We start from the raw sequence: 26,503 nt of genomic DNA, 5'->3' as shown, positions 1-26,503 counted from the left end.
TTCCTAGTTCTAGCCTCACTAGCACATGACGTAAGGAGCAATCCTGAGATCACAACCCTGGAAGTTCTGCACTTGAACTTAGCACCTAACTCCCTGTGCAGAACCTAGTCACTAGTCCTACCCATGTCATGTACCCACATGGACCACGACTTCTGGCTGTTCATCCTCCCACATAAGAATGTTGAGGACTTGATCCGAGATATTTTGGACCCTGGCACCTAGGAGGCAGCATGCCATCTGGGAATCTTGTCCTCGCCCACAGAACCCCCGTCTGTTCTCCTAACTACAAATACCCTATCACCACAGCGTGCCTTTTCTTCCCCCTTCCCATCTGAGTTACACTCGGTGCCAGGGACCCGGCCACTGTGACTTTCCTCTGTTAGGTCATCCCACCTGACAGTATACAAAGTGATATACCTGTTGCTGAGGGGGATGACCACCGGGGAACTCTGCACTGGCTCCTTAACCCTTTCCCCTTCTTGATTGTTGCCCAGTTTCTTGTGTCCTGCACTTTGGGTGTAACTACCTCTCTATATGTCCTGTCCATCACCCCTTCAGCATTCCGAATGATCCGAAGTTCATCCATTTCCAGCTCCAACTCCTTAATGTGTTTGTTAGTTACTGCAGCTGGATGCACTCCTCGCAGTTATAGTGGTCAGGGATACTGGAGGTGTCCCTGCCTTCCCACATCCCACAAGAGGAGCTTTGTACTATCTCGTCTGACATTTATACCTAGCTGAGCAGATAAAAAGAGAAGGAAAAAACATGAGCTTCTCTTTCCTTTTCTTTCTGAGTGAAGCCTTGACGAGCTAAAGCCTTAAGATCACCACTCTGACTATGTCCACTCAGACGACAGCTGCTGCGCTTACTGCTGCCTTCCCTTAATTTGCTCTAATTAATCCCAAATACCAATTAGCCGCTGGTCAAAGCTCTATTATACTGCCATGATCCACTCCTGTCTTTTATCATTGGGCGGTGGACCTGATTGAGGACCCCTCCTCTCCAAATTTCCGATGTCTGGATTGACTGCTGGTTAAAGCTCTATTACAAGCTCTATGTCAAGAGGACGAGAATATAAAAGCAAGGATGTAATGCTGAGGAATTGGTCAGACTGTACTTGGAATACGGTGAGCAGTTTTAGGCCCTTTATCTAAGAAAGGATGTGCTAGCATTGAAGACAGTCCAGAGGATGATCATAGCAATGAAAGGTTAAACTTCTGAGGAGCATTTGATGGCTTTAGGCCTGTAAACGCTGGAGCTTAGAAGAATGTGGGGTGATCTCATTGAAACCTATTGAAAATTGAAAGGTTTAGATAGAGTGGACATGAAGAGGATGTTCACTATAGTGTGGGAGTCTAGCATCAGAGGGCACTGCCTCCAAATACTAGGACATTCCTTAAGAAAAGAGATGACAAGAAATTTCTTCATTCAGATGGTAGTGAATATATGGAATTCATTGTCATAGATGGCTGTGGAGGCCAAAGTTGTTGGATATATTTAAAACAGAGGTTGATAAATTGTTGGTTAATAAGGGTGTTAAAGGTTATGGGGAGATGGCAGAGCAGAGTTGAGGGGGACAATAAATCAGCCATGATTGAATGGCGGAGCAGACTCGATGAGCAGAATGGCCTAATTCTGTTCCTTTGTCTAATGGTCTTTAGGATGACATCCTTACACGGTAGATCTGTGTTTTGAGATAGCTGAAGAAAGTCTGTGTGGAGTCTACTGACAGCAAATTAATCACTTTGGCCTCAGTCTGCTCTAGCTGAAAGAGATTTCAGGTGTTCAGTGTCTTTCCAGATGCTGCTGCTCCATTTTAAGCAGTGACAGGCCAGGGATTCCCAGGGGCTGATGAGAAGGTTATGATCTTTATAATGAATATGAAGCATTTTCTCCATTCACCCGGAGATCCCTTGCAATGGTGGAGCTTGACATGAAATGCCTGCTGTTCGGTCTGTGGATAATGTGATCTGCCCATTGGAGTTGGCTGAGCATAATTAGAGCCTGTGTTGGGGATGTTAGCCTAGGAGAAAATGTTAACTTTGCTTATCTTGTCAATGAATTTGAAGGAGTTTTTTGAAAGATTGCTTTGAAGTGCTTGCTGTAGTTAGTTCCTGTCTGTAGTATCCAGGAGGCCAAGGATCACTTGAACATGATAAAAATTGAGCTTGTTAATGAATTTGAGATTCTGATTTGAAATGTTCTTTTCCCTGTAGTCTCTTTGCCTTTAAGAAGTTAACTAGCACTGGTTGTGGAAAAAAATCGTTCCACTGTACCTGTGGATTTTTATCTGCATGTGTTTTTTTATAACTGCCTTCTCAATGAGGCTATGGATTTTAGCGTTCTTTTCTGCAGCCTCTCAATATTTAATGTATTTGTGTGTTGGACTTGCCTGTCTCCATTCATCAAGCTATCCATTTGTAATGTCTCCATTGCCTCTCATCTAATGAACAGAAATCCAGAATCAAATGTGTGACCTTCCTGGCTCTGTTTTACAGTCTGCAATATTGCAGCTTATTTCTCACCATTAAGTTTACATCTCAAAGTTATCTTTATTCATACTTTTGGAGCAAAGAAATAGGAGCCAAATAAGCCCATTCGATTATGACTGATTTATTTTTCCTCTCAATCCCATTCTTCTGCTTCTCCCCATAACCTTTGACATCTTTAATAATCAATTTTCTGTCAACCTGTTTTAAATAGACTCAATAACTTGGCCTTCACAGCCATCTGTGGCAATGAATTACACTAATTCATCACCCTTTGGCTAAAAAAAAATCCTCCTCATCTCTGTTTAAAGGGCCACCCTTGTATTTTCAGGCTGTGCCCTTTGGTCCTAGAATCCCCCACTATTGGCAACATTCTCTCCACGTCCACTCTATTTAGGCATTTCAATGTTGAATAGTTTTCAAAGAGGTCCCCCTCATTCTTCTAAACTCCTGCAAGAAGAGGCACAGAGATATCAAATGCTCCTCATACCTTAACCCTTTCATTCTCGGGATCATTCTCATCAAACTCCTCTGGACCCTCTCCAATGCCAGTACATCCTTTCTTAGATGAGGGATCCAAAACCACTCAGTAGTCCAAATATGGTCTGACCAATGCCTTAAAGTGCAGTTCCTGTCTTGTGATCCAATTACACGCTCTTCCCTACATCTCTGTAACAATCCTTTATTTAATTTTACATTAGTTGCAAAACCCTGCATCTCAAATGAAGAGTCACAGCAGTAAAAATACATCTGCACATGTATTCAGTGGATAATAATTTACAATTAACTTTGTTTCAAACATTCAATTAGACCCAAACTGTGGATTCTGCTGCCAAGAACCAATTATTTAATCTTAATAGTGTTGGAAAATGAGACTGAAGGAGTGATGCTATACTTGCCAACTCCAATTATTGCAGAACACCATTAAAGAAAACAAACCAAACTGAGCTGCGTTTCCAGAGCAGTCAATAAACCTGTCAGCGTGAAGCTATTGCTGCGTAATATTGACATTTTATGAAACAGTAATAAAATGTCCAGGATGTTGTACAAATATGTGCCGCAATAAGGATCCTTGCTGGAAATAATTTGGAAAATGTGTAGCTCAGGTGGTTGGTAGTTGAGCTGACTTGATCTCGAATCTTGGCAATTTACTTGCAAATGTTTCATCACCATGCGAAGAGACATTCAGTGCACTGTCACTCCGCAGTTAACAGCGCACTGACAATGTCTGTTCGCATGGTGACAAAATGTTTGCAAGTAAATTGCCAAGATCCGAGAACTACTTAATTCAACCAAGGATCCTTGTGGTTAAAACCAGGTTTTATTGGGAAAGGTTAGAAAAAATTGGACTTCTAAGTCCTGAAAGACGGTTAATATGCAGTCTTCTTGTATAAGACAAATTGCATAGAATAGTTTATTTTGGAACAGTGGTTGAAACTGATCAAGCAGGTAAATGTGAAATTTGTGAAAGGAAAGAACAGAAAGCATGACATCAGTCTTGTCTGCTGGAGAGTAGAAAGATCAGAATTATTCAAGTTACAAAGTGCTTTGAGGGAAGTTGTTCAATTGAAGGCTGAATCCCTTAACCTCCCTGTTTTCTGCTTAAATTAGAAGTAATCACAAATTTACTACTACACCTTGAAGAGATTACTTAGTAATATTACAAGCAGGTGCTTTTTTAAATTCGTACGTCATTGGAGTGAAGAAATGTCTGCTTTGCTTGCTGTTTCCTGAATTGATTGAAATAAAGCATTGCTTATGATCTTAACATGCATTTAAAAAAAATTGGTCCTTCAGAGTCCTTCTGCTATTTCTGTGCTCAGTAGACAGGAAAAGCAGCTTGCTAATTAAGCTGTTTTCCTAAGGCTGGAATGTAGAGCAGCATAATGTTATGTGCTAATGGAGGAGATAGGTGATGAATTGCTGAAGCCAGTTTTTCAGCTGATACAATTCATTCAATGTCATATACTACTGGTGGACAGACTGGGTCCAGTGGGAAAACTTAGCTGAGTGGGGAAAGCAAACACAAAAGCATGCCATAACTGTAACAAGCCATTCCTCAGTGTAGTGCACTAGGCCCAAGCAGGGTAGAGGATTGGGCAAGATGGACATAGAGGATATGCAAAGAAATTGAAGGAAGTTACAAATCTTGCTTTGTAAGTACCAGGCCATGACCTTTTTGCAACAAGAAAAGTCTCACCATAGACATGGTCGTAATTAAGTACCCCATCATCAATATCTTAGGCGTTCCCATTGACCAGGAATCTATTTGGACTGATCACAAATACTGCGGCCAAAAGAGCAGGTCAGAGTTTGGATATACAGAGGCAGTTTTTCACATCTCTTTACTCTAAAGTACACATCAGGAGTATGATGAAGTACTCATAACTTGCCTGGATTAAATAAAAACCAAAAATTCTAGAGATACTCAGAATGAGGCCTCATCTCTGGGAAGAGAAGAATAATGTTTTTCCTTTCAAAGAGCCTTTGTCAGAACCTGCAAAGAGAGGTGAATGTTTTTGATAGTGTCACGTAGATGTTCCACTCCCACTTAATTTGCAAAGTATTTCCTAAGAGTCTGAACCCACATACTAATAACACAATCTGCGTATTGTAAAGGAGTTTGTAAAACAGCAAAGATGTGTCACCCAGGATTCATAGAAAGAGGATGCAGAAGTTAACTTGAACTTTCTTGGTAAGGGTAACTGTCCACTCTTCTCTCTCACCAGATTCATCAAGTAGAGAGATTCATCAAGCTACCCAATGCTCTATAGCAGCCACTTTATAAAATGTTGAAATATCAAAACAAAGTGGCCCTTCAAGTTTTCTAGGCCCACCAATAAGATTCACTGCCTCATTTGGTCTCCTGCATGCTCAAAATATGTGGATATCAAACTTTGCTCATCCACAGTCTTCCAGGATGTAGAATTCTAAAGCTTCCGAACTCTCTAATGAAATTTCCTTTTGAAAAGTAAAATAGTTGCATTCACCCTGAAGTTATGAATTTTCTACTTTGACTTTGCTTCCTTTAGCCAGAACCTCTTAATATCTGCTCTGTTATTGCTTTTAATAATCAAATAGATTACCTCTTTAAGCTCTAAAGAAGTCTAGGCTTATTCTGCTCCATGTACAATGCTCTGTGATCCTAGGAACCAAGTCAATTTCAGCTGCAGAGCAACTAGCAAGAATATGCTTCCTTAAGAATGTAGGTTAAAAGTGGCACCACAGCACTCTGTTGGGTTCTTGCTTAAGCGCTGTACAATTACAGCATTATGTCCATATCTCCAAGCACGTAATGAAATACAACTTACTAGTTGCCTGTCTTTTTGCTTGATGTACTTCATTTTAACTTTCTGCATTTTGTACTCCAGACTTTGTAAAGTAGCACAGGCAAACCACTGGAAATGAAGGAACTAGTTCGCCAACATGATGGATGTTCACATAAAACTTTTCTTTTCACCTGAGAGACAAATGAAAAATGGTTTCATTTAGTGTAGCTCTTTCTCTTATTTCCCTGTGGCCATTCTTTTCCTAATTCCAGTGAATCCATTAATTCTTAATTCCAGCTTCTCTGCAGCTCGCCTATTGTGAAGCTGGTGAATTCAAGTTCATTTAGTTGTCACTCAACCACACAGAAATACAGCCAAAGAAAACAGTGTTCCTCTGGTGCCATTGTGCTAAAAACACAGTACCAACAGTCACACAGCACAAAACATTATGATCGCAGAAAAACATAGTTTAAAATGTATAGAAGAATAATAATATAGACCAAGTCCCTGAATGTCGTGGCCTATAGATCGATGCTTATCTTCTTCGGCGTGTACACTGGAGGGCAGCAATGGCAGGAGTGGCCAAGTCCCCAACCCGGTTTAGAATCCAGCAACACACAGCCAGCTCCAGCATCTCCTCTGCTGACTACAACAGGCGCCCCCAAGACACTCAGACAACACAGCTCCCCTGCTGTCAGCCTTGCCAATGAACCAGTAAATCAGACTCACTGCGTTCTATATTCAGGGTCTTTCTTGCAAACTCAAGAAAAATGACAGAGCCAATCATTTCCACTGTTTATTGGATCATGTACCGCCTGGGTGGTGGAAGCAAGCTGTAACATGGTGCACATGAGTCCAGGGTCATCGCTTTCCGGTAATTCACTAGTTGGATAGATCTGCCGTACTGGATGCTCTTAATATCCAACAGTAACACACCATAACACTGAATTTCTGGCAAATTCAGCAGGGTGTAACTACAGCTAATCCTCCACTTCCTTTGGATCTGTTGTGGCACTATCCATTTGATAGCCTGAGAATTATTTGTCATTGACCAGCAACCTGACCAGGCTATGGTCAGGAATGCTATCGCTGATAGGGTTTGAAACCACAGTTCTAAGGGAGAGTCAACTGTATGTATGTAAGAAGAAATGAGATTTGATGCTTTGTTATAAACATAAAAGATTTTGCAAGTGCTGGAAATCTTAAGCAATTCACACACAGTGATGGAGGAACTCATCTGGTCTGGCAGCATCTATGGAGGGGATTAAGCAGTTGAAGTTTCAGACTGAGTCCAGATGAATGGTCTCAGCTTGAAATGTCAGCTGTTTATAACCCCTTGCATAGATGCTGCATGGCCTGCTGAGCACCTTCAGCACTTTGCGTGAATTTGATGCTTTGCTAATAGCACGTCACTGGGTCACACTTGATCATGGAATTGTGTGTAGAATGGTGTGTAGGTGTTTGGAACATGGCCATTTATATATTGAAAGCAATGTTTTGAGGAAAGTGAAATAGTTTGTATCTTTTTCAGTTTAAGAAAAGAAACGGACATTGTGATAAGGCTAGTAAACATAAATAATTTGTAATTAATTATAAAATATTAGTTTTCTTAATTTCAAAGGAAGACTGAACAAAAATGAGCTTCGTTATAGGTTTATAAACCTTCAGAACAATGATCACGTTGCAGACTCGCTCAGTTGATTAAACTGGTTTTTTAAAATACTTTTTTGCCTTTTCTGAGGATGCTGACCCACTAGTGCCATTGGTCTTCTATCCCTAATGGCTGGCTTAGTAATTTTTTACTGCAGGTGACGTGGGACCTTGGTGGTGGCAGCAGCAGAGAGAAGAGGAAATGGGGATGGATTGGAATCCAATTAGATTTGATGATGTGGAGTGGGGGCTTATGAGCTTTGGGTTGGGGGGAATGACAGTGTGAGGGTCAGAAATGCTGATCAGGCTGGGTAATAATGATCGAGTTGGCCAAAAAACATTGATGATGATGATGATGATCTCATGTATTGGTGAAGATTTAGAATCGGGGAGGATGTAAAATTCCCCAAGGGCTAAGAATTAAAGGGGTCAATGTTCCAGGCAGCACGGCCATTGATCAGATGGAGATATTGCCGAAGACTGGTTGTGTGTTACTATCCCTTTTCGGTCTGCAGTTACAAATAACCAAATGAAGTTTGTACAACGCCAGGTGTGACTTGTAAATGTGTATCCTAACGCCTTGGTACACAAGCATGTAATATACCTGACAAACCCAAGGCAAAATTTGCAGCTTTTGTGATCTACATGAAATATATTTTTGGACATTTGAATAACAGTGAGCTGCACAAACAAGGGGGCCCAGTCTGTCCTTGCTTATCAGCACTCTGACGAACAGTGCAATAAGAACACACTTTTTGTGTTTTCAGTATTCTCTTTACCCACCCACCCTTCCTCATTTGCTCCTTCCACATCCATTTTTCTTTCTCCATCCCCTCACCACTAAACCATCAACCTCTTCTCCCACTCCTCCTCAAAATCTCCATCCATCCTCACCTCTTCTCTTCAAGTAATGTCTCTGAAAGTTAAGCTTCAAAGTGCTGGCATTAGGACATGGATGACTCATCAGTTGTTGTAATTTTAAGAATCAATTGTTCCTTAGATTAATGTTGCACTTTGCAAGTAAAGCTTTTCTTGTGCAATACCACATTATTAAATTTGTGCAAGTACATGTTAAATTATGAAGTCTGCGTCACTGATACTGGATTGGTTGACGTTTTTACATCTTAACTTCAAGTTAGATCATTGTTATTTATTGCTTATTAGTAGTTATTACTATTGTTTCTTTCTTTTTGTATTTGCACAGTTTACTGTCTCCTGCACTCTGGTTGAACACCCAAGTTGGGTGGTTATTCATTGATTCTTATAGAGTTATTATTCTATAGATGTATTGAGTATGCCCACAAGAAAATGAATCTCAGGATTGTATGTGGTAACATATATGTACTTTGATAATAAAAATTACTTTAAATTTTGAGCTTTTTAAACTGTGTATTGGATTCTGAACTCCTCTGTTCTTCCAATAGTGCAGGGATTGGACGCACAGGAACTTTCATTGTGATTGACATCCTGATTGACATCATCAGAGAGAAAGGTGCGTACAGTCGGCTCTCCTTATCCACAGGTTCTGCATGTGCGGGTTCAACCAACCGCAGATCAGGAAAACTCGGAAGTTCTCTCTCCAGCACTCGTTGTTTGAGCATGTATAGACTATTTTTTCTTGTCATTATTCCCTAAACAATACAGTACGACAACTATTTACATAGCATTTACATTGTATTAGGTACTATAAGTAATCTAGAGATGATTTAAAGTACAGGCAGTCTTTAAGTCAGATTTGTACGCAAGTTGGAACAGTTACATCTGGTACGTATTATTTAGCGTCAGTTAGTCAAACATTTGTCTTAGTATACAGGTATTCCCTCCTCTTTACAAAGGTAGAGCGTTCCTATGAAACCTTTCTTAAGCCGAAATGGCGTAAAGTGAAGAACCATTAATTTATATAGAAAATTTTTTCGTAAAAACGAAAATCCTTTTTGTAATGTGAAAACAGGTTACTAATGTAGGTCTTTTGTAAGAGCAAAGTGGCGTAAAGCAAACATTTGTAAAGCGGTGGACACCTGTATAGCATATATTTTACCTTTCTATGCATATAAAACACTTAAGAAACGTATGTATTCCAATAATTAAACCACTGCGTTGCTTAGTAATAATTGTAGCTTTCATCGGGGCTCCATTATTGTCACTTTATCCTTTAAAATTGTTCTGATCGTTGAACGATTGTAGCCTAACACTTTTCCAATGACCGATGGTGTTTCACCTCTTTCCAATTGCTTTATTATTTCCACTTTATTTTCAATCGTGATCGTTTTCCGTCAACGGAACAGAAACACTGCGGATTCAGCAGCAGCCACAGGCGGGTGTCCGGAGCTCCCCCGGGTCCTAAAGTCCACCCGCACTGAGACAGGTTATATAAGGAACTTGAGCATACGCGTTTTTTGATATCCGCGGGGGGGGGGGGGGGGGTTCCTGGAACCAATTCCCTGCGGATAAGGAGGGCTGACTGTATGTGCAAAGTTGACTGCAAAGTGCTTATTACTGCAGGTTACCAAATGTTTTGCATCAAGTAAAACCTAAACCCCAAAATAAGAACTTTATACTTACTTGCTGCTCTTGAATCTAGTCTGCAGCAGGTTTAAAGCAGGTCCTGTGTGCCATGCTATTATGAAAAACCTACAAGTTTTCTTATTCAACAGATAAATTTAGTTCCTTGTGTAGGTGAAAGGCAATAACACTGTGGTGTATATTTGGAGCTGTGTATGAAAGACAAGTCTTGAATGTGGCTATGAGTGGTTTGTGTGAATATTGCACTGGAATCTGTTACAATATATTTTGCAAATATGTGTTTCGGGAATGACTTGTTATATAAACCCTTCTCTGGGACACTCTGTAATGTGGAATGCACACTTTAGGTGTGGACTGTGACATCGATGTTCCAAAGAGTATCCAGATGGTGAGGTCGCAGCGTTCAGGGATGGTTCAGACAGAAGCCCAGTACAGATTCATTTACATGGCTGTTCAGCACTACATCGAAACACTGCAGCGTCGGATCGAAGAGGAACAGGTACAACATGCAGCAATGTTAACACAAGTTCTGTTTCAGATATTCTGTTCTACAAACTGTCTTTTCATCTTTGTTTTTCAAATTAGTTTGAGCTGGACGTGTATCTTAATTTCTTTGGCCACTCTGCCCAGCTATTGCTCAGGAAAGAAGCTTAGTATGTTATACAGTACAGAAGCAGCCCAACTTCTCCATGCCAACCACAGTGCTCACCTAAGCTAGTCCCACTTCCTTGATCCTTCCGAACCTTCCTTATTAATATGCATATCCAGATGTTGTTAATGTTGTAATTGTACCTGCATCAATTACTGTCTCTGGCAGCTCATTCTTCATGCACTTCATTCTCATTCTTCATTCAACTTCTCTGTGAGAAGAAGTTGCCCCTTGGGCTCCTTAAATCTTCCCCCTCCCAACTTATACCTGTGCCCTCCAGTTTTTGGTTTCCTTTCCTTGGGAAATGTGCATTCACCCTAGTTACATCTCTATAAGGTCACACCTCTGTGTCTGCTACATCCTAGTTTACACAACCTCTCTCTACAACTCAGATCCCTGAGTCCTGGCAACATTCTCATAAATCTTTGCATGCATTCCAGATTAATAATGCCTTTCCCATAACAGGGTGACCAAAACTATGCACAATACTCCAAGTGAATCAACATCATGTACAACTGCAACATTACATCAAAGCTCCATGCCCAGAAGACGAACAGTGTGCCCGACAGCACCTTCACCATCCAATCTACCTGTTATTCCACTTTCAACAAACTGTGTACTTGTTTTTCTGGGTCCTTCTGTTCCACAGACCTCCCCTGGTGCCAACATTTGTTGTACAAGTCCTATTCTAGTTTGACTTCACAAAATGCAATTCCTTGCACTTATGTGGATTGAATGTCATTGGCCAATCCTCAGCCCATTACCTCGTTTTAATTCCTTAACTCTTCATTATCATCCTGCTCTATATGTGTATATCTGTAAGTATGAATTGCATGGAAAAGTATAATGTCCATGGGCAGTACACTTCCCAATGTGAAACTGAGCTAAACATATGATTAGCATTACAGTTTGAATCTCCAGAGCTAACTGATCTCTATTGTGAGATGTGGAATATTGGATTTGTTGTACTGCTCCTGAAATATTTTTAAAAATCATTTTTCCAACCCAGGTTGCTCAGTGACTGTTCCTTAAAAAAAGTGTATTTTGGATGTGTTGAATTCAGGCTGTGCTTTTCCCACCTGATGTACTTGTGCTTCATTATTAGTTGTGTGGTTGAGATCCCAGTAAGAATTTGGAGGAGGAGGATTTTAATTTGGTTACGGTTGATGCCAGTTAATTGGCCTGTCGGTTAATCAGGCAGCATTTATTTGGGGCAACTTGTAATGAACAAAGTCTGATTGAGAAAATGGCCGGGATTCCTTTAATTTATTTGGGACCTTATGCCACTTAGTTGGGACAGGAGCCTGTTGCCAAACTAGTGTCAGTTGCGTGTGCTTGTGTGGTCATTAGATACTACAACAGTTTTTAAATAACGTCAATTGTGTGTGTGATTTTTTTTAAAAATCAGCAATTTTTAATCACTGATGAATGGCAAAAAAATGAGTGGTAAGACCATTCAGAGCTGTTTTGCTCACTGCAGTTTCAAGCATTCAGGCTTGGAAACACCAGAAATGGCTGGGAGTGAAAATATAACAATTTCACCACCTCACGTTAGGAACTATGAAGAATTTGAAGGTATTGACAATTATTTTTAATGTTACCTTTGTGTCTCACTATGCACTCAGCTCTGACCTGTGGCTCCAAGTAGTTGTTTGCATGTGACAGCAGCCACACCCCAGTACACCGCTTCGATAGGTGGGCTAAACCAAGTGAGGTTAGCCAGCGGATCTCCCTCCCTGGAGAGCTGGGGACATGCCTGTCCTATCAGCTCCAGCAAACTGGGTGGATGAGATTGACCGTGAGGTCGTGGCCAGGAAGGGAGTTCTGTGATGCTCCAGGGAGAGTGAAGGGCATAATGAGGCACAGAAGTCATGGTCATCCACTGCAGCCAAGGAAGACCCCAGTTGTAACAGCTACTTGCACCACTGGACCTGGACTTCCGAGGTCGAGAGAATGGAACTGCCCCAGGGCAACAGCTTCTCCAATTTCATATTGGTCTGTCACCATCAGATATGACGGACAACCGCCAGTAGTACTGGTAGTGTTCTAATTTGTTCTGTATTTCATTTAAATGTTTGCTACTCAGTTTCTTTTTTTATACCTTTTAAATTGTTTCCATGAAACTTTGGCTAATTGGGGCAGCTGCTTAAATGTACTGGTCCTGATGTGTCGAATTAACCGGAATCCACTGTGCCACTGAATTTACTTGCAGCCATATGTAGGAATTTTGCTTCTGGCTTTGGCTGCATAAATAATGGGCCCAGTTTGGTACAACTGCACCACAAAGTCAAGGTCCCCTTAAAGCAGGGGTTCCCAACCTGGTGTCCACCGACCCGTCGGTAAATGGTAGGAGGCCCTGGCAAAAAATTGGTGATTGACCTTGGCCTTTTCTCCTTGGAGCAACGGAGGATGAGAAGTGACCTGATGGAGCTATACAAGATGATGAGAGGCATCGATGGTGTGGATAGCCAGAGGCTTTTTCCCAGGGCTGAAATGGCTAACACAAGGGGGCATAGTTTTAAGGTGCTTGGAAATAGGTGCAAGGGGGATGTCAGAGATAAGTTTTTCCACACAGAGTGGTGGTTGTGTGGAATGCACTGCCAGTGAAGGTGGTAGAGGCAGACACAATGGGCTCTTTTAAGAGACTCTTAGCAAGGTACATGGAGCTTAGAAAAATAGAGTGCTATGTGGTAGGGAAATTCTAGGAGGTTACATGGTCGGCACAACATTGTGGGCCATAGAGGCCTGTAATGAGCTGTAGATTTCTATGCTTCTATGTTAAGACAGAAAGGAGTCGTGAATTATGTTTGACATGTAAGGTTAAGGAGAATGACAAGATATTTTTGAAGCATTTCCAAAGCAAGAGTGCAGCCAAGGAAAGAAGGAAACTTTGTAGAAGCCAAAGACATAATCAGTGTGGGCCCAGGCTATATAGGTGAGGGTCTAATGAATACCTCTCATTTATACTCACCAAGGAAAAGGTCTTGGAAATTAGGAAGTTCAGTGATGAGCTGGAGCAGGATCAGTATTACATATAACTCGTGGGCTGTCCCTAGCACATCCTTAGGTTATGTTTTTTGTTAATGCAAATGACATAATTCACTGTATGTTTCAATGTATCTGAAATCTGAAGAAGGAGTGTTAGATATCATGGGACACAGGTTGATAAATCCGCAGCACCAGTTACAATCTGTCCTGGAATGTTATACAATTCAAGGGAGGCAATAGCTGATGGAAATTTTTACATCTTGTTAGCCACAGTGAAGTGCTAGAAGACTGCGAGATAGGTAATGCTGGCAGTAAGGATAAGCCAGGTCACTATAAGCTGGTGACCCTTTCATCAACGCTAGGGGAATTATTGGGGGGAATTCTGAGGGATAGGATTTAATACATTTGGAAATTGAGGCACTGATCAAGGACAGTCGACATGACTTCTTGAAGAAGATTGAAAGGAGGATGGCAGAAGTTATCTAAATGGACCTGCGCAAGGTATTTGACAAGATCCCACATGACAGACTATCCAGATCAAGTCGTACGAGATCAAAGGTGAACTAGTTGATTGTATCCAAAATCAGCTTTGTGATAGGGAGAAGTTAGTGTGGAAGGATGTTATTCTGATTGAAGATGGTGATCAACAATGTATCACATGGATTGTTGCTGGGATCCTTTTTTGTTTGGGATATGTATTACCAGCTTACATGCGAACAAAGGAGTTCTGATCAATAAACTTGTCGATGACAAAATGGTTGGTGGTGCTGTGGATAGCGAGGAAGGCTAGAGCTGGATATAGATCAAATGGAAGTTGGGCAGAGGATTAGCAGATGGACTTTTATCTTGACAAGTGTGAAATGGTGCATTTTGAGAAGTCACAGAATTAGCATGGGTCCAGTAAATGGTAGAATGCCATGGAATGTTGTTAAGTAGGGGGGCCTCCGGGTTCGAATCCATTGTTGTTTCAAAGTGGCAACATAGGAGTTAAGTTGCATGTGTACTTTCATGTATTAGGCCATAGATTATAAAAATTGAGATGTTGTGGTGCAAGTTCACAAAGCAGAGGTTAGACGACACTTGACATATTGTGTTGCCATACTGGGAAGGATGTAGTTCCACTGGAAAGAATGGAAAGGAGATTTACCAGGATGCTGCCTTGACTGGAGGACTTTAGTCCTGGAGAGAGATTGAATAGGCTTCTTTATTTTCTGAATAACCTTACCATGAGGAACCTTGTTAAATGCCTTACCACAATTCATGTACTAATGTCCACTGCCTTACTCTCATCAAGCTCCGTCACCTCAAAAAAAAAACTCTCCAAGTTTATAAGACATATCCTGTCCTGCACAGAGCCATGCTGACTAAGCAGGCTATTCCTTTCCAAATGACTACAAGTTCCATCCCTCAATTTCCTCTCCAATAGCTTCCCTGCCTACCACTGGTTCACTAACCTTAAATTACCCGAATTATCCCTATTTCCCTTCTTGAACAAAGACAAAACATTTGCTACTCTCCCATTCTCTGGGGCCTTCCTTCCCTGTTGCTAGTCAGGATACAGAGATTATTGTCAAAGACCCTGCTATCTCCTCACTTGTTTCTTTCAGTATCCCAGTATATACGGCATCAGGCCCTGGGGTTTATCCAGACCTCTTCAGTCTCAGAATCTCCCGGCATATTAACATGCCCCACTCTGCTTTCAATATCCCCCACTTTCTCCTCCTTTGTAAACACCAAGGCCACTTGCTTCATCTCCAACCACAAACTCCCCACCCCCCCACATCCTTCAGTGGACTTGCCCTTAGTTATCCTCATAAATATAAGTATAAAATTCCTTATAATGATCCTTGATCCTCTTTGCCAAGAACAATTCATGGCCTCTTTCAGCCTTTCTAATTGCCTGCATGAGCACTTTCCTGCCATCTTTATATTCCATAGGGGCTCGGTCTGATTTTAGGTTTCTAAGCTTTGTGTATGCTTCCTTTTCCTTCCTGACTAAATTTAGGACTTCTTTGGACATCCATGATTCTCTTACCTTACCATCTTTATCCTCGCTCCTTACAGAACATGCTGATACTGAACACTGTCAGCTGGTCTTTAAACTACCCCTGCTTGTCAGATTTGGACATGTCCCAACAGCAGCTCCTGCCTATCAATGCCCCTTAGCTCCCGTCCCATCCTGTTATAATTTCTCCTCCCCCTGTTTAGTACTTTTCCACAATATTCAATGTTATCATTGTTCATTACCAGCTTAAAGCATAATTGATCGTCACTATTTCCAAAATGTTCACCCACTATCAGGTCTGCCACCAGGCCTGGCTCATTTCCTAAAATTACATCTAGTATGTTGAACTCTCCACATAACAGTTTCACTAATGAAATCCTGTCCCGTACAACCATTTATTGTCATTAGACAGGTGGAGTGGACCTGGCAGTATGTGCTGGGCACTATAAGGAAAAAAACAGACACACTTATTTTCAGAATTTTTTAAACCCCAAAAGTGACTTTGCTTGTGCTTGAACACATTCATGTGTACACAGTTCTCCATAAATGTTCTAACAAGGACATTGCCTCTCTTCCAGAAAAGCAAGATAAAGGGCCGTGAATATACAAACATAAAATATTCCTTATCAGACCTGACGTGTGGAGGAGATCAGAGTCCTTTCCCTCCTTGCACACCCAATCAAGTGTGTACAGAGTAAGTACAGTCCTTCACATTGATCTAGCTTTAAATATATATCTGTAACTATGTGACTTCTGCTACTGAATATACTTAGTGTGCATTCTCATTCCATCTGGTATCAAACTTTTTGGGGCGATGTTTAAAAATGGTGAATTTTAAATGTCTTTCTTTTTCTTTCTCGCTTGTCCACTGTTGTTATTAAACTTTCTCAATTGTATCTGGCTTGGTATTTGTCCACCCATTGCACATCCCTCACACTCCCCCATCTCCATTCCCACCTGTCCTCTGTTGATTGATCACTGTTATTTAAGGAAATGCCATGTTGATGTGTTTTTCTTATTCGAGACCCAGATCTACTCTTTCCCTTGCTGCATGTTTATCAGCACTTCCAAGAACTGTGTGAATTAAAAATATTTTGTTCTGAAAGGCACAAGGGCAAGTCTGCTGCAGGAAGTTCTGACCATTTGTTCCTTTGGCATGTATTAAAAGCAACATTGATTTTGGGTTCATTTAGAGTTTAAGATCATTACTTGTGCTGGAAGTGGACAAGCTGCTGGAGGCAAGTAATGATGCCATGCTACCTGTAATTTATTGGACCTCTCCTAAGTGTCACTAGCACTCTATTTCATTTGGGGCTGGGCAAATTTTATTTGTTTGCTTTAGGTCTCTATATAACTTAGCTCTGCCTCCTTATTGACTATGATTTATTTTTGCACTATACTGGTGAAGGATAATTAATCATATTCTGTTCTAATATGCAAAAGGTTCTGTGAATCCTGCAGGGAGCATACTTAATTAAACATTCATAATGGTCACTCTCACAAGGTTAAAGTTCACTCTCTTAGAAACAGCACTTTCCTGCTTGTTGATTCTTACCAACATGAATGGTGTTGAGCTGTGCAGAATACATCAACTGAAAATTAATCTCTGTGATCAATTTGGACAATTATTGAGAGTGAAATTGAGACGTTTTTAATGAAATTGCTAGATTATCATAAAATGCTTAATGTTAACCTGCTGAACCTTTGTATGTGAGTTATTGTAAGAGATGTCTGCATTTATTCCCTTTCTGGGAGCAGCTACAGATTTGCTTTTTCTTACAAGAGACATTAATAAAGAGTTATCATTTAGCAATGTTAAAAATATGTAAATTAAAACTTTGTCACTTGTGAGAAGTAACTAAAAGAACTTAAATATTGCAGCTGTAGTTATTCAGTACTGTGAAGTTATGGTGGCTAACTTTGCTGCATGCACAATGCATTTAATAGCAATAAGGAATGGGCATGCAGGTAATCAGTGGCCAGGGAAGCATTAATTGTATTAGAGCAGCAGTGAATTAGCCTTCAAATTCATAATCTTAAATTTAATATCCCAACATTTTGGGAGAAAGAAAGAAAGCCTTGTCTTAAGTTCTTCCCTCACTCACACTACAGAGGTAGTGAACACTGCCTTTTTGAAAATTTCTGTTTTTGCATTACTTATTTTAATTTAACTATTTAATATACATATGCATTAATTCATTTTTAATATTTATTATATATTGCATTGTACTGCTGCCGCAAAGTTAACAAATTTCACGACATATACTGGTGAAAATCCTGATTCTGACCCCATCTCTCAAAATGCACTTTTATTGGTAGTTGCAGGATGTGATGACTATAATGTGGTGTTATCTGTCAGTAGAATTGTTTTCTTTAGACCAGGGATTCCCCACCTGTTTTATGCCATGGACTGTGTTCACAGCTACAACTAATTCATTGCCAACCATATAAGATAAATAGTTGGGGCACTGTTTTTGTGTATATAGCCCACTAGCCTTGCCCACACATTTGTCTAGGGAAATCAGCTTTCAGCCCCCGCCAAATAGAGCATTCAAGTTTGGGGGGGATGCTGTGTAATGTACCCCAACACAAACTCAGCACAAATATCAGACAGTACACAATAAGCGATTAAACGATTATATTTTATAACTCTTATTTTGTTGTGTGGTTAGTAGAGAACAAAATATAAAAGACAAAGACGCCACTCTTATTAAAGGTAACAGTCAATGCGCACACAAAAATCGTTGGAACTCACGCCTCCGGTGTTCCTCCTTAAATGACCTCCGCTGAAACGCTGCCAACCTCTGGACCCTCGAATTCCCGTATACTCCGTACGGTGATCACCAGGCGCTCCCTGCACTCATCCTTCCTCTTCACTCGCCTCGACCGAAAGCCCATGAACAAACTCGGTTCCCAGACATACAAGATAGAATAACATGTCTCCCATTGGTTAGTTCCCCGTTACCTGAAGTTATAACCCAAACATGGCAGCTACAGAGAAACCATTACATCAGCACATCAAACTTGCCCAGGGAAAAGACACCTTCCAACTTCAACATCTTCTCCACCAGCCTCCTTTTCCAACCCAGTGGCTCAGGAGAACCCGAAGTTGAATGACTCCGCGGTCAACTTTTCCCTTTTCTCCACTGATTTCTCCCCAGCAGGCCTCACGCTAGACATTACTGTCACTGGGAACAAATGTGCCAGGGGCATCCCTCTCTTAAAGGTGATCTCTCTCTTCGTAGTGTTCCTGACAATCACAGCCATCCTGCTCGCCTGTACCACTGAAGGCCTCTACAATTCGGGCCTCTCCAGCACCCCAGCTGGAAATCGCGACTCCCTTTCGAGGTCTTCCGGAGCATCCACTAAAAGGGCCTCGCCCTCAGGCACTCCAGGAAATCTGGATGTCCCCATCACTCTCACTTCTTCCCTAGGCTGTATTACCTTAGGCTTTGACTGGGTGCACCACACAGTCCCTCGTTTAAGTTCAGTATCCAGCCCAATGCAGCCACGCACTTCCTCAAAAGCAGCTCGAAACTCTGGGTGCACAGACAGGGTCCCCAAAAAGCTCTCACCCACCTTCTTCTTGAAGGTCCCCATAAGCCTCCGTACCAGAGAGGTGTTGGTCCCCACCAGAATGGAAACACCGCCCATCTCAACCAGATCTGGACAAACCAGCACCAACATCTCAAGAACCTCAGACACTCCCACATTGGCCTCCGCAAACTCCAATTTCACTGACAAATAATCATCATACGGATAATCACCAGCACTGATACCCCAAATCTCCAGTGCATCGAACGGGGTCAAGGGCAAATGCTTCAGATACCGGTTGTAGAATGAACGGTAGAGTAACGTGACCTGCGACGCGGTGTCGAGTATGGCTTTAGCATAGATTCCCTATATCCGTAGTGACATGCTGGAGCGGGGTCTCACTAATCTGTCGGGAATAGGGTCTTTTGCTTTCGGGGGTTCCTTGGTACATTGCTAGGAACGTGTTCCCCCAGTTCGGTTCCCAGACATACAAGATAGAATAACATGTCTCCCATTGGTTAGTTCCCCGTTATCTGAAGTTATAACCCAAACATGGCAGCTACAGAGAAACCATTACATCAGCAGTTAGCATTACAGAGAAGCCATTTCATTATCCTTAGCAGTTAACATTACTGAGAACCCTACATGTAGGTGGAGTGTATATGGAGAGTAAGAGATGGCTGGCTATAGTAGTGACATATTCAGTTTAACAACATTAAGGAAATCAGGAGACATTGGACTTGGGCAGGAAAATGATGCTGGGATTAATAAAAAGTCAGCCACAGGCACCTAGAGCAGCAGAGCAGGCATGAGACTGAATGACAAACTCCTGTTTCTGTTCCTTAATGTTCTTGTGCGGTCTTGCGTTGCAGGATGAAAGATGAGGGTGGCAGGATATATGAAAATGTTGGCTTGATGCAGCAGCAAAAGGGCCATAGATGAAAGTGTACCAGTTTGTAGCAGAATGGAAAGAAAAGGTAAGATTTATTACTTAACCACCATAGTTCTTAAAAGAAAAATGAGCCATGTTTCCTGAAGGCTGTTGATAATCAGTCATCCAGTTTCACTTTTCTCTTAAACTTTAACCTCAAATTGTGATTGTGAGTAAAAGGATGTTTTATAAGCAGGCGAAGCAGAAACATTTCATAACAGTCCCTTCTGTGTCATAAGGTCTGACTACAGTTTATCCTGCCCTTTAACCTTCCTGTCTATTCCCTCAATATCCAAAGCACGTGGCCATGACTGAGAATCAGTTGTTTCAGTTTTTGAAGATCAGTTTCACATTCTAACATGGCCTTCATTTTCAGAACCTGGACTCCACTGCCATCAATGCAGGTTTCAATGACCCAGACACTTTCAAAGTGCTTACTGCACAGCTTCCAACTCTGACTGCAGTCTGGACCTTGACCAACAGCACCTCCAGGCCAGGACTTAATGTACTGCCATGGGAACCTCAGTCTCTCCTTCCGCTACCACCACTCTGCAATCCTGTGTCTCTCAGGTCCCATTGTCAGCTCTTGGGTCCTCAAATACTCCATCTTCCTTCCACCCCACCTTCCCTGAAAACCCCAACCCTTCCCTCTCCTCAGACACTACCAACCCTCTTCCCCCCCACTCTGATCCTAGCTCTCATCCATGCTGTGCCTTCATTATTCCCTCTGACCTTCCCCTCTCTGAGGCAGAATGTTCTGTCCTCAGTAAAGGCCTCATTTTTGTACCCCTGCGCCCACACCTCAGTGAGTTCTGGGCCCGCCATGATGTTGAGCTGTTCTTCCACCACCTTCATCTCTGTGCCTACTTTGGCAAGGATTCTCCACCCTACACCAATGACCCCTCTTCCCATCTTCAGCCCTCCTCTGCTTCCTGGACACCCCACTCTAGTCTTCTGCCCGTTCTGGATCTTTTCATCGCTGACATGATATCAACCGTCTCAACTTTACCCAACCTCACTCCTTTCGAATGTTCTGCACTAATCCTAATCTCAACATCAAACCCGCAGATAAGGGAGATGCTGTAGTAATCTGGTGAACTGTCCTCTCCCTTGCTGAGGCCAGGCAACAACTCTCAGACACTTTCCCTTACCCATCAAACAGGATCCCACTAAAGAGAAGGACATTGTCACCTGCACCATCACTGACCTTAATAACTCTGGGGATTTCCCATCCTCTGCCAGCATATTCTTAATTCCCTCACTCCACACCTCCCGTTTCTACCTTCTACCTAAGATCCACAAACCTGAATGTCCAGGTAGACCCATTGTTTCTGTTTGTTCCTGCGCCACCAAACTTGTATGTGCATATCTGGATTCTCTGTTATCCCTCTGGTTTAGTCCCTTAAAACCTACATCCATGACACTTCACATGCTTGGATCTTTTCAATGACTTAAAGTTCCTTGGCCCCAAGCATCTCATTTTCAACATGGAACTCCAGTCCGTATACACCTCCAGTCCTGATGAAGGGTCTCGACCTGAAACGTCAACTGTTTACTCTTTTCCATAGATGCTGCCTGGCCTGCAGAGTTCCTCCAGCATTTTGTGTGTGTTGCTTGCAGTTCCAGCATCTGCAGGTTTTCTTGTCTGTTACCTTCATCTTCTGTCGTGTTAAAAATGACTTTTCAAGAGATGCAAGAGACTGTAGATACTGGTATGTGGAGCAGTAAGCAACAGACTGGAGGAACTTGAAGTTGAATAACATCTTTGGAAGCACAAGAATTGCTGATAATTCATGCCCCGAAGCAGGGTTTCAACCTGCAACCTGAAACTTTTCTTCCACTGATGGTGCTCAACCTACTGAGTTCCTCCAGATTGTTTGTTGATCTTTTCTCAAGATACTGACTTCTGTTTGGGTTAAAGATTCATGGTCAGGTTCATCCATCCATCATATCAGCTAGGAGGGCTTATTTCCCATTGTGACATATATCACACCCAACAGTCTTAACTGTACAAGCACTTTATTAGTGGTGTCATTGGGTAGAGATGTGGGTCAAGAACCTGTTCCTTCTCTCTGAAGCAGATCAATTATAGGGTTCCTGTATTGCTAAAAAGCTAATTTAACCAACACTAAAACTGGATCCTTCTGATCAAGCCTGATCATGAAGTACAGGTACATGCTGAACCAGTGAAGAGTGCAAGGATTTTTAAATCCTATTCCATTGTATCTCTATAGACACTACTGTTCACTTGTTATATTTCCATTAACAGGAAGGGAGATTTGAAATAAGGAAGTTGAAATTTATACGTGGACCAGATGATATATGATGACTGAATTGAAGGGAACTGAATCCTTTTGTGGATCAAACAGGAGGAAATCTGCAGATGCTGGAAATTCAACAACACACTCAAAATGCTGGTGGAACACAGCAGGCCAGGCAGCATCTATAAGGAGAAGCACTGATGACGTTTCGGGCCGAGACGTCGACAGTGCTTCTCCTTGTAGATGCTCCCTGGCCTACTGTGTTCCACTAGCATTCTGTGTGTGTCCTTTTGTGGATTCCTGGTTAATAACTGGAATTTTCAACTCGTCTGGGAGCAGATTCCCCTGTCCAGCATGGTCATAATATAAGGCATGGCACCAGGATAGCAGGCTTGGAAGGAGAAATCATTGATAAGAAATTTGCAGTCTCACAGGTCCCAATTTTCTCAACAACATTATATAGTGTTTGGTTTCTCTTTTAAGTGCATTTCTGGAGTCTGTTTGTATCTGCTTGCTAAGCACACTGTTAATGTTCCAGATTCCAAAACTCTATAATCTTGTTAAGTGCACTTTTTTTATTACATACATAGATTTACTTAGAAATCAAATTGCTGTGAAGTTGAACTGCGGTCTGTCTTATAAGTGTAGAATGCAGTAAAACTGGATTAATCCTTTATCTTGTATTCCAAAATCTCAATAATTCAACATCTGGCTTACTTTGTTTACTAGTTCTCACACTCTTTACCTGCCAGGACCCCAGAGAAATTTATTATATTACTGGGTAAACATCCTAAAGAAATGAATTAAGTGTTGTAAAATAGTTTATATTTCTCCAGTATGTTGGGACTGATGTTTGAAGTTGTCTTTTTATATTCTGTCCCATCCCCCAACCCCATTTCCTTTAGGAGCATTGAGGTGGCTGTGAAAAGCAGAGGAGAGATGAAAACACTTTTGGTGTGAGTAAAGTGAAAAACGACCATCGAAGGCTTAGTTCAGAGTATTGTGGAATTTCTTTCTTTCCCTATCCCTTCCCATTTAAACACTAAAAGTGATGAGTAGCCTCCCTAATTCAGAAGATACTCTGTGCTAGTGTATAAAGCTACATCATACTTCATGCATCCATTGCATCGCTTTTCAGTATTTTACTGATGTGGAACCCAAGTGCCTTTTTACAGTCATCGCCTCTTTGCAGTCATTTACTTCACACAATTCTTTGAGAACTTGAACTTATTTTAAAATTTTTGTTTAAATGCAGAATAGATTTTTTTTTTAATCCAGTAAGGTCAAGTAGAAAAACATACATTAATTTGGATTTTTTTAAAAATAGTTTGCCTTTAACATGTTCAGTGACGTTAATGTAGACCATAGAAGTGTCATGTGCGGTACCTTTTGCTTTCCTTGTTTCAATTAACAGTTTAATAAGAGGGATTGTTGGCAATTATGCACAGGATTTGCCCTCAAATTCCTCCCTCCCTGTTAAGTTGCTGGATGTATTGAGGCTTTTTAAAATGTCTGTAAGAAAAATAATTCACTGGGCATAACCTTGCTGTTATCGTGTAGGAGATGTGTGCTAATGTGTTTGCATTTCATATCAAATATTTTAATTTTCATTCTGTGCCAACAAGGTTCATCTCCCTTGTAATAATGAGAGAAACCAGCAGCCTCAGTACAGTTGAACTCTAATGAACACAAGTCTGCTCACTAGGGATTATGATACAGTTAGGCTGCCAGTGGGTTTAGAGTTTAGGTTATATCCCAAGCCACTGCTATAAATGGACAGTTTGCCTGAAGTCATCCTGTTACTATTCATTTTTAGTATTCAGTGTATCATGTGGTAAGCTTCAAGTCAGGGGTACTCTCAAGGTGTACAGATTTCCACCTAGAATGATCTTGCTCCCATGTGCCTCTGAAACCTGATGTCTGCCTATATTCCACCACTCCCACTCCCAGCCAGCTGTGTTCCTGAATTCTTTGCCATTTGGTATTAATTACAGGATATATGACTCAATGAATGATTTAAAGTTTGTTTGTAGATTTACATGTTCTGCCGTTTTCAGTCCTCAAGTCGGCACCAATTGATGATATCTTCAATAACAGGTTAAATTCCTAGTGTTCCAGAAGGTTTTGGATCAGGTGCCTATCATTTTGAAACTGAATCTTGAAGCCAGTATCACCCTGGTCTGGCATTTCCTTAAAACCAGCAGAAGCACAGGATGGGGCTTCTCCAGGATACATTTCTCTAGTAGTTGTGGTACTGGAGCCACTTTAAGAGGAAGTTACACCACAGAACAGTGTGTAGACCAAGTGTAGGAAGAATGTACAGGATGTTGTTTTTCTCACATCCTTTCAAGAGAGGTGAGGATAGAGCCCGTAGAAACCAGGACTATTTCAACCTAAGTGTTGCTGGCATCAGTAGAGTGAAATAAGCCATTGACCTAGATCTCTGCATGTCCATTCCAAACAGCAATTGCCTATACCCTAAGTTAGGAATATGCAATGTTTGCATTCCCCACTACATCAGCACTGGACCTTCTGTGACCAGCCCTTGGTAGAGCCAGTGTTCCCTTTTTTTTGTCCCTTCCTACCCTCAGAACCATACATAGGACAGTAAGTCATATTCCAACACCAACAGAAATTCCTGCATAGATTTCCAGGTTTGTGGTGCATTGGTAAATGATTAGATGGCATTAGTCCTTGCATTACACATCAATATCTTTGAAGCATCCTTGAAAGTGAAAGTGAAGCCCCGTAAGACTGTTCACATCGCCTCCATTTCCTTTGTGGGAAAGCATTAAATAGTTGTAGTATCCATCATAATGAATCAAACACTTGGCAAATCCTTACAGAAAACAATGCTTATATTTGGTCAGGAACAGGATCGGGCATATGATTTACTCAAATCATAACAATGAAGTATGTTAGAATTTTTAATGTACTAATTTTATCTTGAACCACAAGTGTTTTAGCCTATGTGCCAAAGCCACTGGGTAACTAAATCCAGCAGGAAGTGGAAGAGCTCAGTGGCAAGTTCCCCATGCCCTCTGCTGTTGTCATACTGCAGGTGGCTTTTCTCCAATGATACTGTGACTTGGATAGGCTTTTTCCATGAAGCTGTAGTATCAGACTTTACTAAATATGTATTGAAGATATCAAAAGAATTTTAAGACCTTGAAATGGAACTCTAAATGTTACGGCTTTGGAGTAAGCTAGACTGAGTAAAATTTCCCTAAACCATTTCATGCCAGAACTATTTAAATGTCTAAAGTGTGATGGATTTTATTATTTACTAAGCATGACTGTTGTCTGAAGGATTTTATGCTTGAATCAGAATTTTGTAATTTTTGTGAGGTTAAAATTCTTTTAGCTCCACATTGCTTGTTATGTCTTAAGCTGAAGAATGGGTTGTGATTTGTTACCAGACCTCAGATGTTGGTCTGTCACCCAGCTGGGAAAAGCTACCTGAGAACATCCCAGGAATTAATCTCTTTCCTCCATAAGATATTACTTTCTTTCCTTTCATGTATGTGGAGGATCATGGCCTCTGCTCATTGTCTTACTCTGAGAGCAGGATTCCTGGCTGGGGATGAACCCATATTGCCCAGCTGCAGTGTGTTGAACTTCTAATACACAAAATCAGAAACAGCTCATTCAGCTTTTCTCTTTGAGTATTAATTGGGAAGTCTGCATGAATTTAGAATTCTGCACTTGGTTCATTACTGCATTAATTTGGAATTGTATTGTGAATGAGCTTTCAACTCCTAACATTTCTATCGACAAACTAAGAGGGAAGAAGTAACTTTTTTTCAGAAAGTCCTGGATGTAACCAGTTGGCCTGTTAATGTGAATTGAACTGCTCTAATGTGTCAGGTGATTACATGGGCTGGTTGTTTATCTGCAGAATTTCAAATTGAATAATCCATCATAAACAATCAGAATAATGGTGCAATGATTATCAAATGACATCTGCTTTTTATTATCCATCCTGTAATTTCACATTTTGTCAAAATTCATACCATTCAGATGTCTAGTTTATGTACAGACACAGTAAATGATTTTCCTATATTTATAAAAGTATATATGGGTGGTAGTTGATTTCTTTTTGCTAGTCATGCTGTGATTTTAAAGCTACATAAACTGATTATCGAGAATAAATGTATTTGTAATGTATCAGATCTAAAATTAGGAATAAAGTCATTTTATATAA

At 41.1% G+C, this 26,503-nt stretch overlaps 1 protein-coding gene across 1 annotated transcript in view; it reads left to right on the top strand.

The window, feature by feature from the left end:
- ptpn11a (protein tyrosine phosphatase non-receptor type 11a) overlaps window positions 1-26,503 on the top strand; it is a 70,995-nt gene extending 44,492 nt beyond the window's left edge. The window contains exons 12-16 of the mRNA XM_073065824.1: window positions 8,833-8,900; window positions 10,279-10,430; window positions 16,152-16,267; window positions 19,980-20,084; window positions 23,205-26,503. Coding sequence (XP_072921925.1) covers window positions 8,833-8,900; window positions 10,279-10,430; window positions 16,152-16,267; window positions 19,980-20,049 — 406 coding nt within the window. The 3' untranslated portion in view covers window positions 20,050-20,084; window positions 23,205-26,503. The remainder of the gene's footprint in view (window positions 1-8,832; window positions 8,901-10,278; window positions 10,431-16,151; window positions 16,268-19,979; window positions 20,085-23,204) is intronic.

Source organism: Hemitrygon akajei, chromosome 14, assembly GCF_048418815.1.
Source record: "Hemitrygon akajei chromosome 14, sHemAka1.3, whole genome shotgun sequence".
In the NCBI taxonomy this organism is placed as follows: domain Eukaryota; kingdom Metazoa; phylum Chordata; class Chondrichthyes; order Myliobatiformes; family Dasyatidae; genus Hemitrygon; species Hemitrygon akajei.
The sequence above is the reverse complement of the archived record's forward strand: the minus strand, read 5'-3'. Positions and strand labels throughout refer to the sequence as shown.